Source organism: Umbelopsis ramanniana, assembly GCF_025399195.1.
Source record: "Umbelopsis ramanniana AG unplaced genomic scaffold K450scaffold_74, whole genome shotgun sequence".
NCBI lineage: Eukaryota > Fungi > Mucoromycota > Umbelopsidomycetes > Umbelopsidales > Umbelopsidaceae > Umbelopsis > Umbelopsis ramanniana.
This window is the reverse complement of record NW_026252160.1, coordinates 1-21145: the sequence shown is the minus strand read 5'-3', so window position 1 is coordinate 21145 and position 21145 is coordinate 1. Positions and strand designations below refer to the sequence as shown.

General features: G+C 41.2%; 7 protein-coding genes across 7 annotated transcripts; 3 read left to right on the top strand and 4 right to left on the bottom strand.

Moving 5' to 3' along the window:
* The first annotated feature begins 1051 nt into the window (after nt 1–1051).
* Nucleotides 1052–1863, top strand: K450DRAFT_259104 (uncharacterized protein). Its single transcript, XM_051591950.1, has one exon. The coding sequence runs from the start codon at nt 1244–1246 to the stop codon at nt 1676–1678; it is 435 nt and encodes a 144-aa protein (XP_051440952.1). The 5' UTR covers nt 1052–1243; the 3' UTR covers nt 1679–1863.
* Nucleotides 1825–7967, top strand: K450DRAFT_259099 (uncharacterized protein). The gene is made up of 21 exons (XM_051591949.1): nt 1825–1937; nt 2013–2072; nt 2153–2578; nt 2683–2725; nt 2794–3203; nt 3281–3544; nt 3612–3713; nt 3789–3941; nt 4010–4493; nt 4563–4879; nt 4958–5074; nt 5146–5193; nt 5262–5382; nt 5456–5661; nt 5725–5886; nt 5960–6248; nt 6328–6478; nt 6549–6717; nt 6782–7016; nt 7080–7534; nt 7618–7967. The coding sequence occupies exons 2-21, from the start codon at nt 2046–2048 to the stop codon at nt 7720–7722; spliced, it is 4284 nt and encodes a 1427-aa protein (XP_051440951.1). The 5' UTR covers nt 1825–1937; nt 2013–2045; the 3' UTR covers nt 7723–7967.
* A 940-nt stretch (nt 7968–8907) lies between these two features.
* Nucleotides 8908–11287, bottom strand: K450DRAFT_259089 (uncharacterized protein). Its single transcript, XM_051591948.1, has 12 exons — nt 11259–11287; nt 11096–11186; nt 10981–11027; nt 10810–10915; nt 10641–10753; nt 10528–10584; nt 10267–10462; nt 10078–10202; nt 9788–9982; nt 9594–9725; nt 9415–9529; nt 8908–9345 (listed from the first exon to the last, which is right to left on the bottom strand). Exons 1-12 carry the CDS (start codon nt 11280–11282, stop codon nt 9032–9034), a joined length of 1515 nt encoding a protein of 504 aa, XP_051440950.1. The 5' UTR covers nt 11283–11287; the 3' UTR covers nt 8908–9031.
* Nucleotides 11288–11681: 394 nt separating this feature from the next.
* K450DRAFT_202409 (uncharacterized protein) lies at nt 11682–13500 on the top strand (the record flags this gene model as incomplete). Its single annotated transcript, XM_051584686.1, has 8 exons — nt 11682–11781; nt 11860–11946; nt 12008–12155; nt 12223–12322; nt 12396–12633; nt 12700–13034; nt 13102–13181; nt 13248–13500. The coding sequence occupies 8 exons, from the start codon at nt 11682–11684 to the stop codon at nt 13498–13500; spliced, it is 1341 nt and encodes a 446-aa protein (XP_051440949.1).
* Nucleotides 13501–13621: 121 nt separating this feature from the next.
* On the bottom strand, nt 13622–15713 carry K450DRAFT_259067 (uncharacterized protein). Its single transcript, XM_051591947.1, has 7 exons — nt 15520–15713; nt 14911–15461; nt 14557–14842; nt 14371–14472; nt 14154–14312; nt 13850–14090; nt 13622–13783 (listed from the first exon to the last, which is right to left on the bottom strand). The coding sequence occupies exons 1-7, from the start codon at nt 15675–15677 to the stop codon at nt 13706–13708; spliced, it is 1575 nt and encodes a 524-aa protein (XP_051440948.1). The 5' UTR covers nt 15678–15713; the 3' UTR covers nt 13622–13705.
* An 82-nt stretch (nt 15714–15795) lies between these two features.
* On the bottom strand, nt 15796–17565 carry K450DRAFT_259064 (uncharacterized protein). Its single transcript, XM_051591946.1, has 9 exons — nt 17465–17565; nt 17292–17402; nt 17186–17223; nt 17090–17129; nt 16884–17018; nt 16498–16819; nt 16393–16436; nt 16257–16316; nt 15796–16195 (listed from the first exon to the last, which is right to left on the bottom strand). The coding sequence occupies exons 1-9, from the start codon at nt 17504–17506 to the stop codon at nt 15893–15895; spliced, it is 1095 nt and encodes a 364-aa protein (XP_051440947.1). The 5' UTR covers nt 17507–17565; the 3' UTR covers nt 15796–15892.
* A 3-nt stretch (nt 17566–17568) lies between these two features.
* K450DRAFT_259059 (uncharacterized protein) lies at nt 17569–18827 on the bottom strand. Its single transcript, XM_051591945.1, has 4 exons — nt 18351–18827; nt 18194–18271; nt 17926–18136; nt 17569–17864 (listed from the first exon to the last, which is right to left on the bottom strand). Exons 1-4 carry the CDS (start codon nt 18782–18784, stop codon nt 17790–17792), a joined length of 798 nt encoding a protein of 265 aa, XP_051440946.1. The 5' UTR covers nt 18785–18827; the 3' UTR covers nt 17569–17789.
* Between the last annotated feature and the right edge of the window lie 2318 nt (nt 18828–21145).

The window sequence follows — 21145 nt, the reverse complement described above, 5'->3', positions numbered from 1 at the left end:
TAGGTGGCGGACAAACAGAGTTGGTATAAGTTCATTATTGGCAAAATCCGTGCATGTTTAATTTCTAATTAGCGGATATCTCATTGCCAATGCATATGTCGGACGTATCTGTCCAAAGCGTGTGTGTGAGTGATGCTTGAAACATTGAGAACACGGGTGAAGCATAAACGTCGAAACCTGTTCAACTCCGAAAAGAAGTCACGTGAAGTAAGAGAGTCGAAAAATTTTTTCTCAATTTCCAATGTATTTAAGGTCAGTAGGCAGGCGCAAACGATTCTTCTCCTAGTTTTCACTTATCATACAAATAGTAAGTCTTCTACATTAATTGTTTAACTATGCCGTTCAAACGCGGTGTCGATACGTCTACCATGAAATAGAACTAACCATGATTCGTCTCTCTAGTGCGTGACAAGTGGAGAAAGAAGCGTCAGAGACGCCTCAAGCGTAAGAGAAGAAAGATGAGAGCTAGATCTAAATAAGCGTATCGCTTAACTAGCTAAGGCCTCTACTTCCAAAGCCAAGCAAACCCACAAGAACCTCTTTTCTCCTCGGTTTCCAAGTCTAACATTTGAACATCATGGAATTTTTCTGTCGTTGCCCTCGAATGGTGTATAAAGTCACCGGTTGAAAAATAAAAACCCACCAAAAAGTCTTTTTGTTTTAAAAGCTACAAAGATTTTGCCAGTTGTGTTTTGTTTTGATTTTGTTAAAGAAATGACATGAATGCACTGTCCAATTTGTTCGGGGCAGACCATGAAGCGCTCAACTTTGGTTTCGTTTGTTTATCGTTTCTGTGCTCAAGAAGTGTTGGAACAGAAAAAAAATTTTTACTGAGGCTGTTCGAGGACCAAACCGCCCAGCCCATCCTCACGCTGACAATGTTTGAGCACCAAAATGTAATAAATAAATAAAGGTGGATATGGACACTTTATGGTATGAACGATACACATGGATCGAGCATCACACTATACAGACTAGAAACGCTATGCTTTTTTTTTTTTTTTTTTGGTGTCTTTACGAGCTTAAACGAGTATTGCTTGGTGGTAGAACTGCAGGCACGTCATTTGTACAGTCACGCTGTCCCAACCGTCTTGGACAACCAACCAAACCCACCGAACCCTAAAGCCCAGCCGGCGATATAAAAAATAATAGACACCACAAAAAAGATATCTCACAGCCATATCGCTTTCGTAACAACAAGAGAGATTGAACTTTGCTAGCCCCATTGGCTTGCCCACATTCAATGTCATTCACCCGAAGACCTTCGGATCAATCCTCGTATCCTCCTAAGCAGCAGGAACCACCTCAACGATATCCGCAAATGCCCACGCATCCTGCAGACCAGCCATCCGCAGCCAAAGAAGATTGGGAGCCTTATAGTCACCGATCATCAGATGATTCTTATACTGGTACTGGCTCGCTTCCACCTTTACAAACAAAGGTGCCAACTTCTTACGAGTATAAGCCTTACGCGACAAGACCAGACTACCGACCAGACCAACCTTATCAACAACCCACTTCCCCACCCAGCGCCTTCCGCCCCTCTTCTTCCTCCTCTTCCTCTACAAACACCTCATGGGACTACAGCGATGCTCGCATGCAACAGATATACCGAGATCGTACATTTCATCAGGTATATGTTTTTTTAAGAAAAATCATTGTACTCCTTTTGAGTTAGTACGCAACCTTTCCAGCGTATAGCATTTATCTAACTTCACACTTTAAAATGATTTAAGTCTACGCCAAGATATGATACTCCATCTCATAATCAACAGCTGTCACGAGAATATCATCGCGATCCTCCAGTGGCTGAACACGCTTCTAAAACCCCTACATATCCCCAGAAGCAAGATCATAGTCAACCAGGTCAGCAAATTGGACAGCCTTACCAAGGGGACGCACATTGGTCAAGACATGGCCATCCAGACCAAGATCAGGTAAGAGTATGCAAAAATAAGGGTCGACCTTCTAAAGAAAGGCTACAACAGTTTATACTGACTTTGTTTATGTAGAGCCAATACAGAAATCGATCTCAGTTCCAGTCAATGGATAGAGCTGAACCGACCATACGGGTAATTTTGAAATACTTTAAGACTGAAGTGACATTCATAAGTAAGACACTTTTGCTAACATACCTCCCAAACCTGTGTAGCATGTGCTCTACAGCCCACCAAGGTCTGCTCAACCGCCAACTGGTTCAAACCTAACGAAGTCTCCTGGTTTTGTACCCCGCGAAAAAGTCATTTCTCCTGTCATGTCGATATCCCGTCTTTTGAGCGATAGCAGCAGCGAACAGCAAAGTGAAGAACCGTCTGAAATGGCAAGTCAACAACCGGCGAGAGACTTTGTCGCTCAACCTCCACCCCGTTCTTCCGCCTTTCATGCCACCAATGCCGCCTCACATGGTTACTCGACAAATCAGGACGTTGAGCGATCTCCCGCACACGCCCCAATGTCTTCTTCCGCTGGCCCTGTGCGACATAATGGAATTAATGATTTGCTTAACCATGGTGGTGAAGGTAACCGACGCTCTTCGCAGTCTTCAGAACTGACACCCCAATCCTCACTGGATCCGAAGGTACGCACCTAGCTTTGTATAAGAAGGAAGCTAGTTCAATTTATATTTTTGCGATGTATGGGGCGTATACTTTATGATACTAACTCAAATCCATTTTTAAACAGGCTAAGCCTGGACATCGAACTACCTACTCCTTTGGCAAGCAATGTAAGTTTTACAACACTCAATTAATACACTAATTTTTGGAAAAGGCTAACAGCATTTCGTTACTCCAGCCGATTTTCCAAATGTGAAAGTAGAGGAGGTTAATGGTGCCCAACAACCTAATGGTGCGTGGCAAACCCAAAACAATGGTCACTTTCAGCCATCTACTGTGCAGTCGTGGTCTTCTCTGCCGTCTCACAGGGATGCGCACACAGGCGCAAACCATGATCATCCAACGTCCCCTCTATCGTCTTCATATCAAGTGGAAGAGGATAAGGTGCATGCAAATAAGAGATCCGATAAGCGACATGTATCTGCTCGAAATGGCTACATGCCCCATGATAGAGAGCATGAAGCGTTGAGCGACAGTGAGGATGATGACGAGTTTCTACGAACCCATTCATCACATCTTGTCAAATACATGATTGATATTCATAAGCGACGGAAGAGAGTCCTTGAGGAGTACGAACAAAAGCGTGAGGTATGTTAACGATGGATGTACGCAGGCACTCACTTTCCGCATTTACATCATGTATTAATCGATCGACTATCATGCAGAGACGACGAGCTAAGATGCAAGATCAATTAGCACGCATCTATGAAAAGAGACTAGGTTCAAAATCTTCCATGCGACCTGTTACAGGCGACGATGTTATGTCCATCCCCATAGATCTGTTGTTGCGTTCTACCAAAGGAGCAAGTGATTTGTCCAAGAAACATTACAGACGTCAAGGAGACCATTCCTGGAAAAAGTATATGGATGCGAACAATGTTTCTGGAAACACGAGCAATCTTTTCGATATGGCAAATCAAGTGTCACAGGTACGGTATTTGACTGACATGGTACACACCTGAGACCGTAGTTTAATGTATTGATCCCCTGTAGAAGAGTTCACGCAAATCCAAGAAAGGACGATCCAGTTCGCAGCGTAAAGTCGAAGATGAACGACGAAAGATTTGGATTAATATTGCTCGCAAGGATATTCCAAGAGTAAGTTTGATTTCTTTGCCTCAACTTCAATTTCAAATCAACTTTCCTTTCTAATTTCATCGTTATATTATGTAGATGTCCAAGATCCTCTCTCGTGTTCAAGCCACACGCATGGGTAATTGTAAAAAGGTTGCACAATACTGTCAGAAGGAGGCTCGACGAGCTGCTACCAAGTCTGGTAGAGCTCATCGCGATGTTCAAAACAAAGCTAAGAAGGCCATGAAAGAGGTAAGACTATTACTGTTCATGTTATGGCTCTGCACTATTGATTCTGATGATGCCAATCCGATTACTAGATGTTAATGTTCTGGAAGAAGAATGAAAAGGAAGAAAGAGAGCTTCGAAAGAAAGCAGAGAAGGAAGCACTCGAGCGCATTCGTCTTGAAGAGGAACGGAGAGAAGCACAACGCCAGGCGCGCAAACTTAACTTCCTTATTACTCAAACCGAGTTGTATAGTCATTTTATCGGCAAAAAAATCAAGACTAGTGCGGCAGAAGAAGACGACGAAACTGCTACCGATGATAGAAATGAGAATGCTGGTGCGTCTCAGTCCGGCGTGGATCACGATGATTTAGATGAGACTGAAGGCCACAAGGAACTGGATGATGTTGATTTTGACGAAGATGATGAAGAGAAGCTTCGTCAGCAAGCGAAGCGCGGTGCTCAGAATGCTCTGGCCATGCAACTGGAACGGACAAAGGCATTCGACGAAGGTGCTCGCGAGCGTCGTGCTGCGGCCGAGAGTGGCTCATCCTCAATACCTTTGAATGCTGACGACTGTAATTATAAACCCCTTTTTTCTTTACCCTACGTAACGTTGTCGCTTATTAACAACAATTCAATTATAGTTGACTCTGACTCTATGAACTTTCAAAATCCCACCAGTATGGGAATGGGTCCAGAAGTTCAGCAACCAAAAATGCTCATGTGTCAACTTAAAAATTATCAGCTCAAGGGTCTCAACTGGTTGGTCAATTTGTACGAACAAGGTATCAATGGTATTTTGGCTGACGAAATGGGTCTCGGAAAAACCGTACAATCGATTTCCCTCATGGCTTACCTTGCGGAGACAAACAATATCTGGGGACCCTTCTTGATCATTGCGCCCGCCTCTACCCTTCACAACTGGCAACAAGAAGTCACCCGCTTTGTACCAGGATTCAGGGTATATTTTGTTTCGAATTTGCTTGCATCATTTTTGTTTTGAACAAGTTATGTCTGACCGTCCATCTCATATTCTTAGGTCCTTCCTTACTGGGGTAACCCTAAGGACCGAAAAACTCTTCGCCAGTTTTGGACAAAGAAGCAACTCTATGGCAAAGATGCCCCTTTCCATGTTGTCATTACAAGTTATCAATTGGTAAAATATTTTTGCATATCGGCAATTTTGCATAGAGTACACATCATCTCATGATGCATTTTGTTATTCAGGTTGTCACTGACGTGCAATACTTCCAACGCGTCAAATGGCAGTACATGGTAAGAATTCGTGGCGGCGGTTGCAGTGCATACCAGTGGAACCACATACTCATGTCATCTTTTTTAAGGTGTTGGATGAAGCGCAAGCCATTAAGAGTTCAGCCAGTGCTAGATGGAAAATTTTACTAGGTTTCCATTGCAGAAATCGCTTGCTGCTTACAGGAACACCTATTCAAAATAGTATGCAAGGTGAGCATACAATCACAAAAGAAACAATACCTTCTCATGCCACTGCTGATAATCACCTTCTTTATCTCATTAGAACTATGGGCTTTGCTTCATTTCATTATGCCTACCCTCTTCGATTCTCATGAAGAATTCAGCGAATGGTTTTCAAAAGATATTGAGAGCCACGCGGAAAACAAAGGCACTCTCAACGAGCATCAGCTGAGAAGACTTCATATGATATTGAAGCCTTTCATGTTGCGACGTATCAAGCGTAACGTTCAGCATGAACTTGGCGAAAAGGTATGTATTGAGCAAACGGTCTAAGATTTTTAAAGAATTGCCCTTTCTAAGTAGTTCTTGTAGATTGAACTTGAGCTCTACTGTGACCTGACCGCTCGGCAAAGAGCGCTGTACCGCGGCCTCAAAGAAAAACTATCCATCTCAGAACTTCTTGAAAAGGCAACATCTCTCAGTGATTCCGATAGCTTGGACAGCTTGATGAATCTGGTGATGCAATTCCGAAAGGTAAGTAGCCCTTACATCATACCTTATGCCCGCCCACTCATGCCTACATACTTACAAATAAATTGAACAATAGGTTTGTAATCATCCCGAGCTCTTCGAACGTGCAGATGTGCATTCTCCCTTCGCTTTCTGTGAATCTAGTCGTACAATGTCGCTCTCTAAGGAAACGTATCTCAACTGTCCCTACTCCACTGAAAGCGTCATCAAGTTTAAGATTCCAAAGAGGCTGTACCGCAACGGCGGTATCCTTAACATTGCTGGTCCTGACTCAAGAGCTGGTTTTGAGACTAAATATCTAGACCAGTTGCTGAACATTTGGACACCCGAAAACGTCTATAACTCGATGTACTCTGAACAACCAGGTATGTGCACTGTCCCATTTGTTAAGGTTGACCCACCGTCTTTTTCTGACTGAAACGTTTGTTCGAATTTAATTTTCAGATTCTACATTCTCGTTTCTACGGTTTACGGATCTGGATGCATCAGATGCTGTTCGCATTGCTAGAGAGCATGTTATGCAAAGATGGGTTAACCACCTTGCCGTCAGAGACCAAGAGGCCCGGCGCCGATTCTACCTTGACGATTCTAATGTGTAAGTGGATCGGATTATTATAAACATAGACCGTGTATGTGGTTCTCACTAACGAGCGTTATTATCATAGCTACCCAACTGCACCTGTTCATACATATGCTAGCTTCCTCATCAATCAAACTGTATCCCCTTTCGCTGCATCCATTCTTTCTCCTGGTCAGCCTCTATACGAATTGTCACATATCATGGATAATATGACCAGCACCTTTAGCAAAGTTGAGCAGATGTATATACCGACGGTAAGGATCTTTTAAAAATAACGGGTAAACTGACAACTATGACTAATATTGATGCGATATTCAGGCGCGATCACCACCTGTGACTTTAATATGCTCTGATAGGCAGTGCGAAATAGAACAGAGGGATATAATGTTTGATCGTCCTACTCGTGCCGTCCTCTTCGGAAGATTGGATCATGTTCCCAAGGCAGCTAGAAAGGACGCAGCTGAACTCTCAAAGGTTATCACCCGCAATGACGGTAGAGGTTTATTGCCTGTCCCAATCTCCAACAACGGATACTCACTTATCAGAGTACCAGGTAAACTATATATGAATATGACCCGCTAATCATTCAAGATACTGACAGAACTTCTTCATTTAGCGATGAGCGATCTTATTCTTGACTCCGGCAAACTGCACAAACTCGATAAGCTACTTGAACAGCTGAAGGCCGAAGGACACAGATGCTTGATCTACTTCCAAATGACCAGGATGATTGATCTTATGGAGGAGTATATTTCATACAAGCAATATAAGTATATGCGCCTTGATGGATCATCTAAGATTTCAGATCGTCGAGATATGGTCACCGATTGGCAGACTCGACCTGAAATTTTCATCTTTTTGCTCAGTACCAGAGCTGGTGGTTTGGGTATCAACTTAACCGCAGCCGATACAGTCATCTTTTACGATTCCGATTGGAACCCTACGGTTGATCAACAGGCCATGGATCGTGCCCATCGTCTTGGTCAAACCAAGCAAGTTACTGTCTATCGACTCATTACCAAAAACACTATTGAAGAACGAATTCTTATGCGAGCTAAGCAAAAGGATGAGGTAGGCGGAAATCCATGTTATTTTGAATGTAGTATCTACACCATCGCTGGGTAATAATTCATCTAACATTAACTTTTCAATAGATTCAAAAAGTGGTTATTTCTGGTGGCGAGTTCAAGCAAGTTGACTTTAAGCCGCGCGAAATTGTTTCCTTGCTGCTTGATGACGAAGGTATGTTCGCCTTATAACAACTATTTTTCAAATGTGTCTTTTTTTAGCTTCGCATCTAATCAATCTTACCTCTGCATGCAGAATTGGACACTCAAATTCAGCAGCAATTGAAGCGAAAGGCTCAGGAAGATGAGGCAGCAAAGGAAAAGCGTGCAGCGAGTGCAATTAAGCGGCCGCGAAAAGGAGCTTCGAAAGATTCAACTCCATCGGAAACACCTGCTCAGAGCCCTTACGCTGTTGACAAATTATTCTCGGCTGGCGGTGATCATCTCCCCGAAGACGACACGAGCGGCGCGAGCAGTCCGTCACCTTTTGCTTCTAAAAAGAAAACAGGACGTCCCAGAACGCAAATCTCGTTCGGTTAGTTAGTTAGACACATGCTTATATCGGCATAGAAATCCCCAAAAAATTCCATAGCGTCCCAACTCTGTTCTTTCCTTTCGTACTTTCCAAGACATAGTAAATCTGCCTCTCACTTTGTAATATTTTCAAAGGACAGATCACGTTCTAGCTCGAACTACAATGTATACGCGTTATGAGCCAATAACCTAAATTACTAGCCTTGAGAATTTTTATGTTTGGATGAACCACGATATGAAGATACTTTATACAGTTACCAGCATGAAAAGCCTCATTTTATTGATGGCACCTTTGTAGTTTGGACCTCCTTTCTATGCTATGTGGTGGTGCGTAACAAATCAGGAACGTTTCCACGTCCTTCAAAACTGAAAATATACTGCTTAATTTGACCCAGGTCGCAGACCGAACGCTACAAATCCATTATACGAGTCGTGAATCCTAGGATTGTCCACATCCAGTCGCCTTTTTCCTTTGTCATTCACCAGTACTCGCGAGATATAGACTTTATTAATGATGGAGATTTAATTCTTATTATTTATTATTCTCGAAATAAACTCGGAAGTTCGAACACCGTACTATATGCTAAAGCTTACAGTAACCCGCTCTCGCACTCATATACAAAAAAACGAAAGGGCACAAGTACGAGGTAGATAAGCAACAACAGCATAAATCGAAAGCACGATAGCTTTACCACCATCATTGGCTTCTAGTGTGACAAGGAGTTACTTCAGTGCAATCATATCAGTTTTCAGGCTCACATTGCGACAATAGCAAGAAGGTTGAATTTTAATATTCTGTTCAGGTAGGCCAGGAATACCTTCAAAAGCAAGATTTTACACTCTGCCACTTTCCACCCTCTCAGGCGATTTATTGAATTTTTGTTGAATTTAGAACCACATAGTTACTTTCTGTGAAAGGGCTTTATTTTTTTATTCTAAAGATATCAATCAACAAATAATTATTGTCTCACACCGCTAGTTCGAACCGGGTATAACGATGATGGTCCTCTTCCAGTACCGATGCTTTCATAACATTAAGAGCGTCCAGAAAATCTTGTTCGTTTATGTATATTTCGTTTCCTTGAGAGCGCTTAAGAGCACAAAGACCGGCTTTGCGAAGTAACGCCTGCATATCAGCACCAGTAAAATAATTTGTCATATTTGCGAATTTTTCAAAGCAGACGTTAGCATCAACGTGAGATTTCTTAGCTAGAACTCGCAGAATTTGTAGCCTCTCTTCTTCGGACGGCAACGCTACAAAGATGTGCTGGTCCAAACGACCTATGATAAAATACATAAGGTCATCGTTAGATCCCAAATTAGTTATGGCTATACCTCAAGTGCGCTTACCAGGCCGAAGAATAGCCCTGTCTATCTTTTCTGGATGATTTGTTGCCGTCACCACCAATACTCTCTCTTTTCCTTGGCTCAGATTGTCAAGTTCCATCATTAACTGAGATATAAGCTTTGCGATGCCGGCTACGTTAGCACAAGCAAATTTCTCATTGTTCATTTTCCACAGTACCTACCTTATTAGCCAGGTTACCGGTGGCTTCTCTAGATCCAAAAATAGCCTCCAATTCATCAAAAAATATAACGCATGGGTTACAGCGCCTAGCAGTGGAGAATACTCTAGCAACCGCTTTCTCCGATTCACCGACCTGTCCAATTTTTTTTTTTTAAAAAATTGATCTATGATCACTCATTACAGCTTCATACTTACTTCGCCTTTGATAAGCTCGGGTATGCTGATTGCCAAAAAGTTAGCCGAGCACTCATTGGCAATTGCCTTTGCCAGGAGTGTTTTTCCAGTTCCTGGCGGCCCAAATAGCAAAACACCAGTTGTCGGCGATCCACCGAGCCGTTCGTACGCTACTTGATTGTTGTGCATCCAGGATGTACACTCCATTAAGGCGCTCTGGATAATAATAATTTGGCCAATGAGTTCGAATTTCAAACTTCACTACTGCTAATATGTATTGGGTCCTTTACACGTCAAATCCGATTGCTTACTTTCGCCTTTTCCAGACCTCCTATATCTGACCATTTGATAGCTTCAGGCTGCTCCGCTGTTCGTCCTACCCCAGGTCCAATAGCATGAATATTTTGAATTGATTCAATCAGATCTTCCTCGGTTACTGTAATGAGCGAAAATTAATATAAATAATGGCCGTTTGGCATAACGGGCTATTTGAAACTTACTTAAATTACGGCTCTCTCTACACCGAGCTTCATCTGCTATCCGTACTAGCTTGTACACGTCGGCTAATTTATAGCTGTGAAGTCGATCTGCTATGGCTTTCGAATCAAGCGTTGGAGAAAATTGGAACAGTGATCCAATATTACGGAATAGATGGAACCTTTCCTCTGGCGTTGGGATCTCAAATTGTAACACATCCTATATGCGGGGGTGCTCGGATCAATGTTGATCAATGTCCTGATCATAAGATCAAATAAACTTACATCGAAAGATTTCTTGATTCCATGGTCCAGTGAAGCCAAATCAATGCAGCACCCAACCTAGCAACATGGTAAGCACAAAAGCAAACAATCACCAAGATGGGAAGGATACTAACAATTATTGGTTCATTATCCTGATCATTCTGCAATTGATCTAGCACTTGTAGTCTCAGCTGGATGTCGGACAGACCAGACTTTGGAAACATTAACTCAATATTGTCCAGAATTACTGCTTATGATTAGTGATGGTATTATCCGTTTATACGATAAAGCGACAATATATACCTATACTTCGATCCAGCTCTCGAGCACGATTCAGAAGCTGTGTGATGCCTTTTTCCAGTTGATTTGGGTACTCCAGGACTAAGCTTCCAATGGAAGCTTGTAATACCTATTATCCTGTTAATACTCCTTTCCTTTCCAGTACAATAATTATTTTTTTTCACTTGCACGTACATTGAGGTTGTAGTGTTTGGCAGCAATGGCGATTGCGGTGGATTTACCTTGAATGCACAACTTAGCAAGGTGATTTTTTAACCATATTGTACCCCATGACTGTCTCAATGCAAACCTATTCCAGATTCCCCTACTAAGAGCAGTGACCTCAAACGAACTAGATCTGCTTTATCGATTTTCGACTGATTTAACGCTAGTTGGAAGAACTGCTGCAACCTTTGTACGTCTATATTGAGCGCCAATCTTCCTCAAGCTGTACATGCGGTTCTAGATCATACCTGGCACCTGTCTCTCCAAAGCATTCTGGCAGACTATGAATTGGCCAAGTGTCCATCACTCAAAGCAAGACACGAGAGATGGGCTATCGGGGTTTAAAAGTTTTTCTTTATAAACATTGACAATGGTAGTTCGCTGAGAAACAAACGGTACAAAATAGAGGTCATTAGAAGATTGAAAGTAAATAGGTTTGATCATAGTGATATCTTTCAATTGACGTTTTCCTAGTTAGTTAGAGGAGGCTCATCATTAAAGTTAGCAGCACAGAGATCCTCTGAGCTCCACCACCTTGACAGCTACCTGAATTGAAGTCCCGAAAGCAACCAAATTCAGTGGCAAACTTTGATGACGTCTATAGCATTTGACTCGAGAGAAATTTTTCAGAGCCTACTATCAAGAACTTTACCCCACAAAGCTATTCTATAATGGCTGGTGAGAACAATGTGGACCAGATCACGAGCGAGCTCGATAAAGTCCAAGTTAATGGAAACGGAAAGCTTCCCGCGGAGTCCGCGCCAACAGGAGGTACACAAGGCTTCTTATGAATACCGGACAATTCAGTTAGAGACGATTAACCATGTCCATGTCTTACTTGCCTTTTAGTGAAGGAAGAAAAGACCAACGGCAACGATAAAAAAGCCGAAGAAGACGCTGACGATGATGAGGAAGACGACGGAGAGGATGAAGGCTGTAAGCTACAGTTCTAAGTTGGACGAAAGGAGAAGTTTATAATAACACAGTTCTACTACAGCTGCTGACAAGAAGAAAAAGAAGAAGAAGAAGAACAAGAAGAAGAAGAAGTCTGGAAACAAGCAAAGTGAACCTCCTACTGTTCCTTTATCAAAACTGTTCCCCAATCAGATCTACCCCGAAGGAGAAATTGAGGAATACAGAAATGAGTTAGTGCCAAATATCTGTATGATTAGCATTGGTAAACTGTGGACCTGACTCTTTTTTTTCATTAAGTAATACGTGGAGGACAACAAATGAGGAAAAGAGGTACCTAGAACGATCCAACCAAGACCATTATAATGATTTGAGAAAAGCTGCTGAAGTACATCGGCAGGTAATTATGAAATTGAATTATGGTTCAAAGTTCTTTACCAACGTTACTTATGCCCTCACTTGCATTTTTTTAGGTGCGTCAATATGCTAGAAAGACCATCAAACCTGGAATGACCATGATCGAAATTGCTGATTTGATTGAGAATGGCACTCGGGCGTTGGTCGAAGAAAATGGTATGGAAGCTGGTATTGGTTTCCCTACTGGACTTTCCTTGAACGACTGTGCTGCACATTACACACCCAATGCTGGTGACAAGACCGTTTTATCTTATGACGATGTGCTGAAGGTTGATATTGGCACTCACGTGAGAGGTAAGGAAAGATGATAATTTGACCTATATCAAATATTCATTTTTAACTCATATGCTTCCAATTTAGGCCGTATATGCGACTCTGCATTTACTATGAACTTCAATCCAAAGTTCGATAAACTGATTGAAGCAGCTAGAGAGGCTACTAATGCTGGAATCAAAGAAGTTGGCATAGACGTACGTGTATGTGATATTGGTGCTGCTGTTCATGAAGTCTACGACTCCTACGAAATTGAATTGGATGGCAAAACATACGATATCAAGCCCATTCGCAATTTGACCGGACATACCATTGAACCATATCACATTCATGCTGGCAAATCAGTTCCAATTGTCCGTGATTCTGGTGATGAATCCAAGCTTGAAGAAGGTGAATGGCTTGCTGTAGAGACCTTTTGCTCGGTAAGTTTTCCTAGGCTACCCTGTGGCAACCTTTTCGAAATTGAGACTAATGTGACCATTGTAACAGACTGGCCGTGGATATGTTATTGAGCAAGGAGAATGCTCTCATTACGCCAAATCCTTTGACGCTAGCTTCGTACCATTGAGGTAAATTTTATTATCTTAACCACCAAAGTCATGACCAGCTTATCTCATTCATCTCATTGAAATTAGATTGCCAAAGGCCAAGTCACTGCTAGCAACCATCAACAAACATTTCGGTACTTTGCCGTGGTGTAAGCGATATTTGGATAGAACTGGCGAGGAGAAATATGCTATGGCATTGAAGAATCTTGTCGATAATCGCATTGTCACAGCCTATCCACCACTCCACGATACCAAAGGTAGTTACACTGCACAGATGGAGCATTCTATTCTCCTCCGACCAACCGTCAAAGAAGTTATCTCCAGAGGTGACGATTATTAAATCGCATTATTGGTGCAACATGTATATTTTCATCAAAATAAACCCTCACCGAAGTGTGCTAAAAGCTATTGCAATGCTCATACTTATCTTATTGAATATGATATCGTACAAACGGCTAACAAAAAGCAGTGCGCGGGCTCATCTCTTTGCGTTACATTTTATTTCATTTTTCTTGTATTTAGTGTAATTGGGCTACTATAGAATCTTAAGCTTGCTGCGATATATCATATTGAGTGTATATAATAGCTGAGAATGCCTGCAGTTCTTTCACATAACTTAAGGCCTAGTAAAACAAATAAGTAAGATACATTGAAATTGGCATACTGTTTTCAGCAGAAATGGGACCTACGTTAAGATACTCGTTGCTGTTGATGATGAGATGTGACTGGCGACTAACGGGTGGCAACAGGTTGGCAATAGTAACCTTCTTCTCAATTGCTGATGGTTGGAGGTAGTTACTATTGATTTCCTGGATGCGGTCTTCATTTGATACATTGTTTTCTCGATCGAATGGCTTCGTGAAGGTGTTGTGGTAGAATAAAGCAAAAAGTTCTTCCAAACAAGCACCCAACACAGTTTTGAAATCAACGCTGCATAGCAATATTTAGCATCCAATAATAAAGCCAACGTCAACAGTAGAAACCGATATATACCTCTCAACAAAGTCACTAGTTTCGTCGAGTAGTCTACGCAATTTATAGTTCTTCAGACTTTTCTCAGCTTCCTGCGGTGACGTCGCATAGCCTGCCTGGACCAAAACTTCTGCTTCGTCGTCAGCATTTTGTGGGATGATGTATTGCGCAAAGCTGTTTCTCAAAAATCTAGTTATAATCTTAGAGGTTTAGACAGTAAGCGAAAGTTAACACTTACCTGTGAGGCTTCATTGATTCGGCGTCGTACTCTATCAAATGTCGTACTCGCTTAATCAACCTTAAGGTCTCTTCATAGTTAGTCGCATGCTTCAGCTGAATACTGTTTAGAATGGAACGTGGGAGTAAGATGATTAGATAATGTTATAAACAATAAAATCGACTAAAAACAGTAGATCTATCGTACCTGCCAAAGACTTCATGTACCGCAGCCTCAACTCTTGCAGCAAGTCCCTTCCAGCCTTTGTGGAGTAGCCACCAACTGAAAGATAAGAACTTGCCTTCTACATCAATGTCCATGAAGGTATCCTTTGACTCAGACTCAGATCTCTCAATGCGGATTGTAGGCTCGCTTCTATTCAAACTTGCAATAGAGGACACGTAAGTGAACCGGCCCAAAAGATTTAGCTCAGTATGTGTAAGCAATGTCAGCAACGACACGCAGTAAAGGGAAGTCAAACTTCTAGTAAAGCCTACAAGTAGCCAAAGAGGTTAGTATGTACTCATGACATGTCAAAACACGTTCATAAGGAGTTCTCACTTTTGATTTTAATCTCTTCCCATAGTGCGTACTTGGACTTTAGTACTACTGCCTTTTCTTCCGATGGTACCTCCAATTTTTGAGAGCTTACAAGCTCGGATCCTTCCGACAAGGATGAGTTTGCAAGACTTCCAATGCTGCTCTCCATTGTACCACTATTGAGGATAGCTTTGCTAGATGGCTGCTGATCCTCTGTAATTGGTAAGAAGAGCTCTGGTGCGGGCTCTGGTTTTGTTTCTTCAGACTGTTGCTCATTGACAACAGTCTCAGCGTTCTCACTATTAGTAGGAGCTTCACTAATGCTTTCTTCCTTTATTTCTTGTTCTTCGACAGGCTTTTCTTGGTTGGAGTTAGCTTCAATCTCGCTTTCTTGCTTCTTTTCCTCTTTTTGCTTTTCTAGCTTCTGCTTTTGCTCTTTGCGTAGCTCTTGCAGCTTAGCCCATAGCTCCTCCACAGCCATATCATCAAAAACTTGTTCACTTAGAGTGGGTAATAGCGATAGAACGGTAAATGTACAGTCATTTTGATTTTGTTCAAAGCGTCTCTTCAAGCTGTGAGGAAATGTTAGACTTTGCTGGTTTTTCGTCGAACATGCTCGCGTAGACATACTTCTCTTTGGCCATTCTTTCAGATGCAGCCTTGTCCTGCAATTCCTGAATTTTATTCCGGGCATATTGACCAGCAAATATACCTCCACCTATAATAGTTGCGGTAATAAGTAAACCTTTGCGATGGCGCTTAGTATAGTCTTTGATGCTTTTGAGCATTTTTGTTTGTTGGCAGGAAAAACTGTAAGTTGTGTTGGTAAGATGAATTTCGATTCCCCAGATTGTCTTTGGAACTCCGGTATGCATGTGAAAAACAGCTGTCAAACTTTTGGTCTCGCCCTCATCCATTTTTTAAAGCACCAGCTTTGTACTATATTTTATTTCTGTTACTGTTGATACATTCAAAAAAAAAAAGTTACGAAAGGTTGAAGATTCTAGTCTATGAACATCAGGCATCTATACAATTCAGCTACCACCCAACAATTTAGGCTGTTTCCCAAGAGACGATGCTTTTGTATGATCTTGATATCATCTGGAAACTTCAGATGAGGAGTACAATGTGGAGCTTCATATTGTCTCGGAGTGATCGAATTGACTGATGGTTCTTGTGTGTCTGTAGTTTCGTTTTTCCAAGGAGGCATAGGAAATGCGTGCAACCGTGCTACTTCTGTGGGAGTGAAGTACCTCAGACCAAGTGACAAAAGTGATTCCGGATGGGCCCAGTCATATGAACTGACCTGAAATATGTATGTGTGAGCTTCTTAAGAACTAAATAAGAATACTGACATTTTTCCTCACCTCTAAATTTTTTGTTTGCAACATGGATCCACTGGTTTGAATGTGATGGGAACCGTATGCCTTTGTTGATACCATAGTGTAAGTCACGCAATTTGACTTGTTTAAGCAAGCAAAGCAAATTCATATATTATACTACCTTAGTAAAGCAAGACGTTTGATGACCTGATGGTTTTGTAATATCTGAAAATATATCGTTAACATTTACGTACGATAAAGTCAAGAAGTCGAAATCGTTCATTACCAAATCTAAAATTGTTGGACTTTGTAAGATATTTTTCTGGTACAAGGTGCTGTTCTGCATCTGTTTCTTCAAGGTCAAGGAATGCTGAGATTGATGGTGTTTTGAATTCGATTCGCTCTCCATCAAATGGCCAACACTCATGGATTATTGCCCTCTCTATATATCCCTCAGAGTCGGAAGGTGTGTCTCGCCGACGAGCTATGAGATAATATCGTAACCGGTGGTTTGGAATACCAAACTGGGTAGGAGATAAAAGGCATTCCTGTATATAGTAATCAAGACTGTCGAGTTGATTTACCAGGGCTTCTCTAGATTGCGAGCACTGCAAGATAGTTTTTCAATTATATGCATAAATCGTCGAAGAAAACAATGAAAACACATCAAACCTCGAAATTCTTGACATTTTCCAAAAAGATATATCGTGGCAATATGGATAACTTAGGTAGTAGCGTAATGAGATGTAATAATGGCTTTGCACGTTGATCTTCGCTGTCTTGTAGCTTTCCTCCTCTTGTATAAGGCTGAAAAGCACATCACTAGTGTTACAAGCAATAATGCAGATATTACAAAGATGAAGCCATATAGTGCTCACCTGACATGGTGGACTCAAAAGCCAGCAATCGGCATTGTATCTAAATGCATTGAATCAGTATAAGAACCCAATGTCAAGGAGTTGTATAATACATACCTTTCAATATCCTTCACGGTCAGGCGATCTATAGCTTTCTTCAAGTCGAAAAATATTATCATTTAGCACAACATCAACGATTTCTAGTTTGAAATGCTGTACTGACATTAGAGGGAGCAGAACCGAAGGTATGTTGGTAAACTTTGTTGGCTACTTCATTCATGTCGAATGCTTTTGCCACTGAAGCATCTATGCCCGCAACATTCAGTGCATGGTGCTTTCAAAGACAATCGAATGAGCTGATGTCTAAGTCTTTTCGCAATACAACTTACTACTTACTAGACCACCGATGCCACTAAAGAATTCCAAACATGTAATCATGGTTGTTTTATGGATCAGTCTGAGTCTAACGGGGGCAGTAACAATTGGAAAAAAAAAATTATAGCTTCCAAAGCACGTAGGCGATCCAAATTTTTTATTTTGATTTTTATACAATATCATTTTATGGGTGTAATGGGCAGGAAATGCTTTTGATGGTGCGCCGTTCTACTGTATCTTTACGAAGACAGCTCACATGCTGTTTATGTGAGACGAGTGTCTAAAAGGTATATGGTACTGATTGTTGGCCAGTGTCTAACCAGGATGATATCGAGAGGTGAAATGTTCATAGTTTGCGCTTCATCAAATAAAGATGTAAACCCTTTCGTTCGTATCCTGGGCGGTGTGGATCTTCTGTCACCTTAAGATTTCGCTAATATTAATCAAATGTTCAAGCAGCTCATTTTAAGATTCAAGCTTACCTCAGTTATGGTAAACTTTTTCCTCGCCAGTGTAAAGAAGCGTTTGTCAGCTTTTCTCCTTCGTTTGTAGCACAAGTATATTTCAGTCTTTTCGTTAGATAACAGCAATAGCGAATCAATAAGAGGCTGAAATGCGATCTCGAGATATACGCAGTCCGAAGCTATTATGATGTCCGGTGTCTTAGTAAGCCAATGAGGCAGTTCTACTCCCCTAGGAACAAAGAATCAGTAACAATGACAGCGAAGGTGTTGCTCAAAGGTTACATACCAGTCAAGAACATTCGCCTTCACAATCCTGCCGAGGTCATTGATGTTAATGTTGGCCTCCATAAGTGAGAGCATTGGACTAACCGATTCAATGTTTAAGAAGAGCTTGTTAGCAATAAAGTTTGAAGAGTTAAAAATAGCGGTAAGTAGATACTGACATCTGGTCCGTGATTACAATCTCGTTTGCATCCAAAGGATTGCACATTGCTCCTAATACCAAGCCCACTAGGCCAGTACCGCTTCCAAGTTCGAGGATAGTTTTTCCTTTAAAGGCATTACCATTACTGCTCTCGTATTTCCATATGAGATAGTTGCAGCTAACATCTGCGGCTTCCCATGTTTTCCCTCCACAACCACCAGTCGTGTCTTCCTTAATTAAAATTGGTCGAGGAAGACCTTTGTAGTCGAAGGAAGATGTTCGAATGATGTTCGAGTTGAGGATCTTTTCTGGATCCATAGTCAATGACCACTCCAAAAATGGATCTTTCTCAGAGTGTACCTGATCTACATCAGTCTCAGATTCTGTCGTGACGATGATGGAGCCAACATCTTTCCGTTCTTCGTTTTGATTTATTACAATCGCAGTTGACATGTTGATAAGTGTGGAGGCGGTAATCTGGATACAAACACTGCGCAAAAAAAAAAAGGAAAACGGTCGAGGTCTTGCGGTTGATGAAAAAGCCAAATTTACCTTTTCCGGTTCGCACTCAGCTCGAATTTTTATTTTTTTGTATTAAGGTTTTATTCTGCTGTTTGCTTCGCAATTAGCTAAAGGAAGGTGAGATATTTTCAAAGTATACGGGAATAGGAATGAGAAAAATTAGATTTAAGACCAAAGAGGAGAAGAAGAGCAATAAGGCTTTGGGATCAGTTTCTCTTCTAGAAACTAAGACCCTAGCCGTGGTGGAACGGTACAATCTTTTTGGACACCGGCATTGGAGTGTCAGGTATATCGAATCGGTTTTAGGATTAATCCATATCTTTAATAATCCTCAATATCATCTCTTCGAGCGTATGTTGTTATCAGAATTCTTCTACTCATAGGAACCCAAGATGTAATAATAGCAACCAGTGCTTTAAGCTCTTCCTCTGGCTCCACGTCCATCTGCAGCTGCATGGACCGCCGCCATCGGTGCACTCAGCTCGATTCATCGTACCTTAAATTCAGGACTCCACAGTTGCATTACTATCGAACGCACCTGAAGTATAGAGTACGTTTTTTAAAGCGAATGGAAGAGTAGTACAGCACTGCTATGTAAGCGCGCTTCCTTTCCATCCAGAAGATGGCGGGGGAAAAGTGAAATGGGAGCATACGCAAATTGAGTGATATTTTTAAATCATAATCTACATTTACAATATAAAAACAATTAAAGATTTTACAATGCATTTTTGAAAATAAAAGTTTAAAACATTATAATTATATAAATTAACATTTTTATGTTGTTTTATAAAATACATTAATAAACTTATATACTGTAAAAAAGTGTTATATAAATGATATTATATATAAAATAAATTAAAAATTATATAGAAGTAAAAATAAATTTTTACTTCCATATGTACACACCTCAGCAGTTCGCAAAATCTTACCCATGCAAAAAAGGACCGCGTAGCCTCTTTTTTTTTTTCTTTTTTTTTTGGCGGGAGGGGGGAGGGTTTTTCCTTCTTGTAGTAAAGGAGGCTATGGTGGATTAATCGCCATTATGGAGACCTTGCTGCCTATAGGATTGGTAGCTCACATCAGACTATTCATTCGGTTTTGGGGATAACTTCGTACCACCTACTTGACAACGGTATACGTGTCACTGGAATGGTCTTAGGCCCTAATCTCACCAATAGTTCCGAATGCTACTTGTTATCCAGCCAGGCATTTTTACGGACTGGTATTTCTTGCTCTGCCTTATCCAGTGGTTGAGCTTGGGATGCCATCTACGGTGTGATATTCGAATAGACGGTTTATATACTTTAGGGTTTCCATATATCACACTGAAAGTTAGTGTCTATAGTAGGAACTATTATACATTTTCAGAAGTGACTAACAAGGTTTTTGGCGTATATTCTGCTAGTAGTACGCACACAGCTGTATGTAGGAAATGAAGACCATGATGCTTCTCGAAACATTTTGCCAGCCGGCGAAGTGTTGCATAGGTATAAACCCGCACTTGAATTTTTGTCCTGAAAATTTCGGACAAACGAGTTTATGAAGAACTAGCACGATGAAACACAATAACACTGCTTGAAATATTTTCAAGATAGCACAACGCTATATTAGAAAATGCCATGAATATGAGGGAACATCACTGCCGATAAATGACGGAAAAGCAGCTGGATATAAGGCTAAGCTAATAGAAAGTCATTCTCAATATCCGAATGGTTATGTTGATAAGCATTGGAAGCTGTTGAACCTGATATCAGAGCAGCTCTGCGCGAAGTGTTCCCAGAGCTATTGATATCAATATCCGTGTGGAATAAAAACGGATAACAGATGTAATTTCGCTCAAAAAACTAAGGAGAGCTACCGGCTGCAAGAAATACCGACCGTGTCATCGATTGCGACGGAAAGGATCACAGAACGGAATGCGACTCCTATCTAAGAATATCTTAAGGATTTTATTTTCATCGATGAAGTGGGGACTCAATCTAAACACTTAGCGAAATCACCTTCGCTCTCGACAAGGAACTCTAGCCCAAGGGTATTGTGCGCTCAATAAATACATAAGCTGACTAAGGTACATGATATTGTTGAACATAAGGATTACAAGTGTTCGTGTCTTCAGCCGCATTCTTCAGTCTTAAATTCATTGACACTTTTGGCGAAATTTAAGCATAAGATAAGACGATATGCTCTGGTGACCGACCATTGTTCAGACAATGAAATATGCGAGCAGGTACCAATTATGACTGCTGTTGAATGTCAAGCATGGATCAGACCTACTGTTTCTTTTTTTTTTTT

Excerpts from the sequence above, each read along its gene's own strand:
- K450DRAFT_259104 (XM_051591950.1), top strand. The coding sequence starts at position 1,244 with ATGTCATTCACCCGAAGACCTTCGGATCAATCCTCGTATCCTCCTAAG.
- K450DRAFT_259099 (XM_051591949.1), top strand. The coding sequence starts at position 2,046 with ATGGATAGAGCTGAACCGACCATACGG. Across the intron at positions 5,887-5,959 it reads TGGTGATGCAATTCCGAAAG|GTTTGTAATCATCCCGAGCT; the intron begins GTAAGTAGCCCT and ends ATTGAACAATAG. Across the intron at positions 7,017-7,079 it reads CTCACTTATCAGAGTACCAG|CGATGAGCGATCTTATTCTT; the intron begins GTAAACTATATA and ends TTCTTCATTTAG.
- K450DRAFT_259089 (XM_051591948.1), bottom strand. The coding sequence starts at position 11,282 with ATGCTTTGGAGAGACAGGTGCCAG. Across the intron at positions 10,916-10,980 it reads CCAAACACTACAACCTCAAT|GTATTACAAGCTTCCATTGG; the intron begins GTACGTGCAAGT and ends ACAGGATAATAG. Across the intron at positions 9,530-9,593 it reads CCGGTAACCTGGCTAATAAG|CTTATATCTCAGTTAATGAT; the intron begins GTAGGTACTGTG and ends GGCATCGCAAAG.
- K450DRAFT_259067 (XM_051591947.1), bottom strand. The coding sequence starts at position 15,677 with ATGCTCAAAAGCATCAAAGACTATACTAAGCGCCATCGCAAAGGTTTA. Across the intron at positions 14,473-14,556 it reads GTACATGAAGTCTTTGGCAG|TATTCAGCTGAAGCATGCGA; the intron begins GTACGATAGATC and ends CATTCTAAACAG. Across the intron at positions 14,313-14,370 it reads GAATCAATGAAGCCTCACAG|AAACAGCTTTGCGCAATACA; the intron begins GTAAGTGTTAAC and ends TAGATTTTTGAG.
- K450DRAFT_259064 (XM_051591946.1), bottom strand. The coding sequence starts at position 17,506 with ATGATTACATGTTTGGAATTCTTTAGTGGCATCGGTGGTCTA. Across the intron at positions 17,224-17,291 it reads TCGGTTCTGCTCCCTCTAAT|AAAGCTATAGATCGCCTGAC; the intron begins GTCAGTACAGCA and ends TTCGACTTGAAG. Across the intron at positions 16,196-16,256 it reads TGCAAACAAAAAATTTAGAG|GTCAGTTCATATGACTGGGC; the intron begins GTGAGGAAAAAT and ends TACATATTTCAG.
- K450DRAFT_259059 (XM_051591945.1), bottom strand. The coding sequence starts at position 18,784 with ATGTCAACTGCGATTGTAATAAATCAAAACGAAGAACGGAAAGATGTT. Across the intron at positions 18,272-18,350 it reads ATTGTAATCACGGACCAGAT|TCCAATGCTCTCACTTATGG; the intron begins GTCAGTATCTAC and ends TGAATCGGTTAG. Across the intron at positions 18,137-18,193 it reads AAGGCGAATGTTCTTGACTG|GGGAGTAGAACTGCCTCATT; the intron begins GTATGTAACCTT and ends CTTTGTTCCTAG.